A 4,734-nucleotide genomic window follows, 5' to 3' on the forward strand; every position below is an offset into this window, starting at 1 on the left:
TGTGTAGGTCATCAGTAAATGAGTGTGGCATTAAAATGGCAGTGTTTCCCAAATTAAACAAAAGAGCTGTTAGTTTCAAATGATGTGTGTAATGTAGAGAACTGTGTTTAGAGTTTTTTCATTGAGCAGCGCATCTCACCTGAAGATGCTGCAGATCGTCTTCTTGAACGTTTTGGGACAAGTTATAGACCTGCGCATAAAAACAGGAGCATCAGGACACTGCATGCTCTCTCAGCGACGCACACGTGACGCGTGTCGTACCTGTACGGAGCTGGTCATGGTGCTGAGGGCGAACAGTGTGGCGCAGTCTTTGATGGTGGACTGACTGTCAAACGCTCCCTGCGTGTCCAGAAGCAGCACAGCCACCTGCGGACACACACACGGTCACGGGTAACTGAGCCAGAACACGCCTGACCGCACACACACACAAACACACACACACGGAGCAGCTCGAGCCACAGAATGAGTGAAAATCACAGGACCGCCTGACACAGGAAAACAGCACTAGATAATGAGGAAAAACAGAAAAAGATCACAGTGTACTGCTGCAGGCAGTGGCCAGGGAAGAAGCCTACTTCAACATGTTAAAATAAGTTAAATATCTGAAATAATATAAATGGTTAATATTTTTTTGAATGATTACAAATGTTTAATGATCACTTCACTAATAATACACCCACATTAAACTCAAATTCACTGATTCAGTATCTTATTTCATGCTTTAACAGTTGAATTTTCAACTTTTTAAAGCATTAATGATTCATTATTATGTCACTTGTGAAATGGTTATTTAACAATTGCATTGAGTCCTGCTGCCGTTTGTTTAAAAAACAGTTTTTTTAGCACCAGCCGCCAGTGGTTGCAGATTAAAAAAATATATATATATATGAATGAGGAAAAATATCAATTAAAAAACATGTATAAAAAAAAATTCTAAATAAAAATATAAAAATATACAAGAATAAATTTAAAAAAAATAAGTAATTAAAATAAGTAGAGAGAGAAAAAAAAATTACAAAAAAAATATATTTTTATTTTTAAAAAGTAAAATAATAATAATCAAATTAATTAATTAATTAAAAAGTACATAACAATAAATATAATAATAAAAATATAAAAAAATAAGAATAAAAAATAATACAAATTAACAAAATAAAATATAAAAATAAACAAATGTAAATAAATCTACAAATGAGTAAAAATTATAAACAAAAAATTATAAAAATTAAAAAATATTCAAGCAATAAATAATAAAATAAAAAATATATATAAAAATAAACAATATTTCCATTTGACTGGATTACTTCACTTTCACTCGAGAATCACTGAAAACAAATACACACCGCTGTGTATCATAAATGTGTTGAATGAACATAAATATCAAAATAAAACACACAAAAAGATGAAGTATTGTATGTGTGTAGCTGCATGTCACGTGACCATGTGTTGGTGGTGTGTTTCAGACGCTGTGAGCTTTACCCTGCTTCCGTCGGGTTTCTCCACCACAAACACGTGGCTCCAGGCCTGAATGCCGGTGGTCTGGCGCTCACAGCCGCCCCTCCAGGTGAAGCCCGTCAGCGGCTCGTCCGTCCCACCCAGCCACGCGTCTGAGCCCTGAGACACACAGAACACGAGCTCGGTCTCTGAACTTCTGTGTGACGGTCAGTCTGAACTCAATAACACTCTCAACAGTAGGGCTGGGTATCGTTCAAAATGTTTCGATACCGATACCGATACCTTGACTTCGATACCGGTTCCTGAACGATACTTTAAAGTATCGAACTCGATACCCAGCCCTACTCCACAGAACTACAAAAGAGTCTTTCAGATCAACACAAAACACCAGTGTTTCACAGTAAAGCGCTGTGATGGATTAAAGCTGCTCGATGAACACTCGGTGTGTGACAGTCCTGCACTCAGGAATCTGGACCAGAACACTAAACACTAAACTACACTAAACTGCACTAAACTACACTGAGTCGTACTTTAGGGTACATTTCACGTGCATCCATGGTCAAAATTATAATGCATTCATGGCAAGCATATTGTAATCTCACAAACATTTTGTGCACCATTAAAAAAAAAAAAAAAAAAAGTCAACATTAATAATAAAATCCACATTATCGGTGTTAAAATTACTTATAAAATCTAAATTCTTCAGAAATGGTTGTGTTTTAAATTCCGTTTAAGAAAATATTTTGTGTCTACAAAAGTTCTATCAACCACACTAGTGGTCAAAATTTTATAATAATTCAGATTTTTAAATGTTTTTAATAAAGTCTCTTCTGCTCACCAAGGCTACATTTATTTGATTAAAACTACAGTAAAATTGTGAAATTTATTAAAAAAAAATAAAAAAAACACGATACACTACCATTCAAAAGTTTAGATTAAGTATGATTTAAAATAATAATAATTATGAATTTTTTCAAGGATGCATTAAATTGTTTAAAAGTGTCAGTAAAGTACGGCTGTGCAATTAATCGAAATACGGTTTCGGTTTCAATTTTGGCCTCCAACGATTATGAAAATACAGTAATCGAGATAAAACGATTATTCCGCCCCCTTTCTATCAGTGCGCTTTCGCTCCTCAATAAAAGCCCAATTTCACGTGCAAATCATGTAACGTGACTTTTGCTAAATGGGATGTGCTTGATTTATTAAAGTTTATTAAATGTATTCATGTTTTTAAAAGTGCGAAACAGAACTTGAGCTGTTCCTCGAGAGGATTACTGTAAATGCGCTCAGAGACGGAGCAGAACACGGATATATAAAGTCATCTTTTAGCTCAAGGTGCGCACCTAAACGGTCAAATACATGCAAACGTGTCAAAATGCAGCGCTTAGTGATTATTCACGTAATCCCTTGTCAGTTATGTAATAAATGAACGTAAACAGTTGAGAATGAAAATACGTGCATAACAGTAAATTGAATACGTGCAGCTCTTAAAGTGACAGCAGCCTAATATTCTGCTGCGACTGTGTGCTTAATATTAATCAAACGACAAAGACAAAGACAAAATCACTCACTGCTCTTCACTGAACGACTTTTGTAGCTTTAATAAGTAACAAATGAAGATTAATTCTTACAGTGAAGATTATGCTGTTTTAGATTATTCATATATCATTAATTTAAAGATTTGGTCATATAATCGTATTAAATAATCATGGTTACAATATTGACCAAAATAATCGTGATTCTGAATTTTGTCATAATCGAGCAGCCCTACAGTAAAGACATTTATAATTTCACACAAGATTTCTATGTCAAATAAATGCTGTTCTTCTGAAATTCTCTATTCATCTGTGAATCCTGAAAAATAAAATGCATCACGGTTTCCACAAAAATACTGTGCAGCACAACTGTATTCAACATTGATAATAATCAGAAATGTTTCTTGAGCAGCAAATCAGCATATTATACTGATTTCTGAAGATCATGTGACACTGAAGACTGCAGTAATGATGCTGAAAATACAGCTGCGCATCACAGAAATACATTACAGTTTAACAGATATTCACATAGAAAACAGCTGTTTTAAATTATAATAATATTTCACATTTTTACAGTATTTTTGATGAATTAAACGCAGCCGTGTGGTGTTTGTCTGAGCGGTGATCCTGACCTGGCTGTACATGTATCTGAGCATGAAGTCCAGCAGGAAGGACTTGCCCTTGCGGAAGGCTCCAGCTACAGACACCACCACCACACGGAGATCCCTCACGCGCTCCTGCAGCAGGATCTGCTCCAGCGCCTCCTCGTCCAGAGAGAACTGGTGATGCTCCTCGTCTGAGATGACGATCTGCACGGGTCCGAACGCCTCCAGCTCCTCCAGCAGCGGATCAGAGGAGCTCATCTCACGCCGGACATCCCCACAAACCCCTGAGACACACACAAAATGATCACAAAAACATCTAGACTTTTAATGCTACACATAAGGCTGTCTTATTCAGTTTAAAGTGCTTTACAGGCTTCATCATTCCAAGTGCAAACTGAACAAAATAGGTCCAAAAGCGTCACTATTACGTGACATGTCAATTATTCGATTACAAACTGTTGCATTGCTATGTTATGCATCCAAAATTACTACATTTCTGGAATAAAATTTGGTAAGACTTTATATGTGATATATATATTTCTCGAAATTGAGATGATATCTGAATAAATAGCTTTCCATTGATGTATGGTTTGTTAGGATTATGTAATGCATTATAAAAGTAGTAGTAATGCATTAATTATGCCATGCAATGCGCCTTATGATTGTAACCACATAGAATATAACTCATTGTTACACCTTTAGAGAGTATAATGCATTAAAACACATAACAGACAAACCTTCAAATATCATAATGCATTTTAACTTTGGTTACAATTATTTATATTAAAGTATAATGCATTACAACTAATATTATGAATACCTTTATAATGCATTATACATAATGCTTAAAGTGTAACCAAAAAATTTTTTTCAGATACATTTTGAACCAGATAGCATATTGATTATAAGGTCATTCTGTGTCAAATCAAACAAAGACAGACAGACGTGTATAGTCATGAAAGCCAAAATATTAAATCTCATGGATCAATATTGACTGTGTAATGCACTAGTTTGTAAAAGGGGGTCAAAATGGCAATTTTCACCTGAGATTCAGAGTAGTGTTGTTTTTGGCAGCCTGTTTTAATTTTAGTTTTAGTCTAGTCTTTGTGTGAAGCTGTCATTTTAGTTTTTATTAG

At 35.0% G+C, this 4,734-nt stretch overlaps 1 protein-coding gene across 1 annotated transcript in view; it reads right to left on the reverse strand.

Moving 5' to 3' along the window:
- The window catches only part of LOC107749625 (atlastin-2), a 24,415-nt gene that overhangs the window by 14,466 nt on the left and 5,215 nt on the right, over positions 1–4,734 (reverse strand). The window contains exon 2 of the mRNA XM_016564790.1: positions 3,626–3,882. Within this exon, the coding sequence (XP_016420276.1) occupies positions 3,626–3,882 (257 nt within the window). The remainder of the gene's footprint in view (positions 1–3,625; positions 3,883–4,734) is intronic.

Source organism: Sinocyclocheilus rhinocerous, unplaced genomic scaffold (assembly GCF_001515625.1).
Source record: "Sinocyclocheilus rhinocerous isolate Xijiao unplaced genomic scaffold, SAMN03320098_v1.1 scaffold4136, whole genome shotgun sequence".
Taxonomy (NCBI): Eukaryota; Metazoa; Chordata; class Actinopteri; order Cypriniformes; family Cyprinidae; genus Sinocyclocheilus; species Sinocyclocheilus rhinocerous.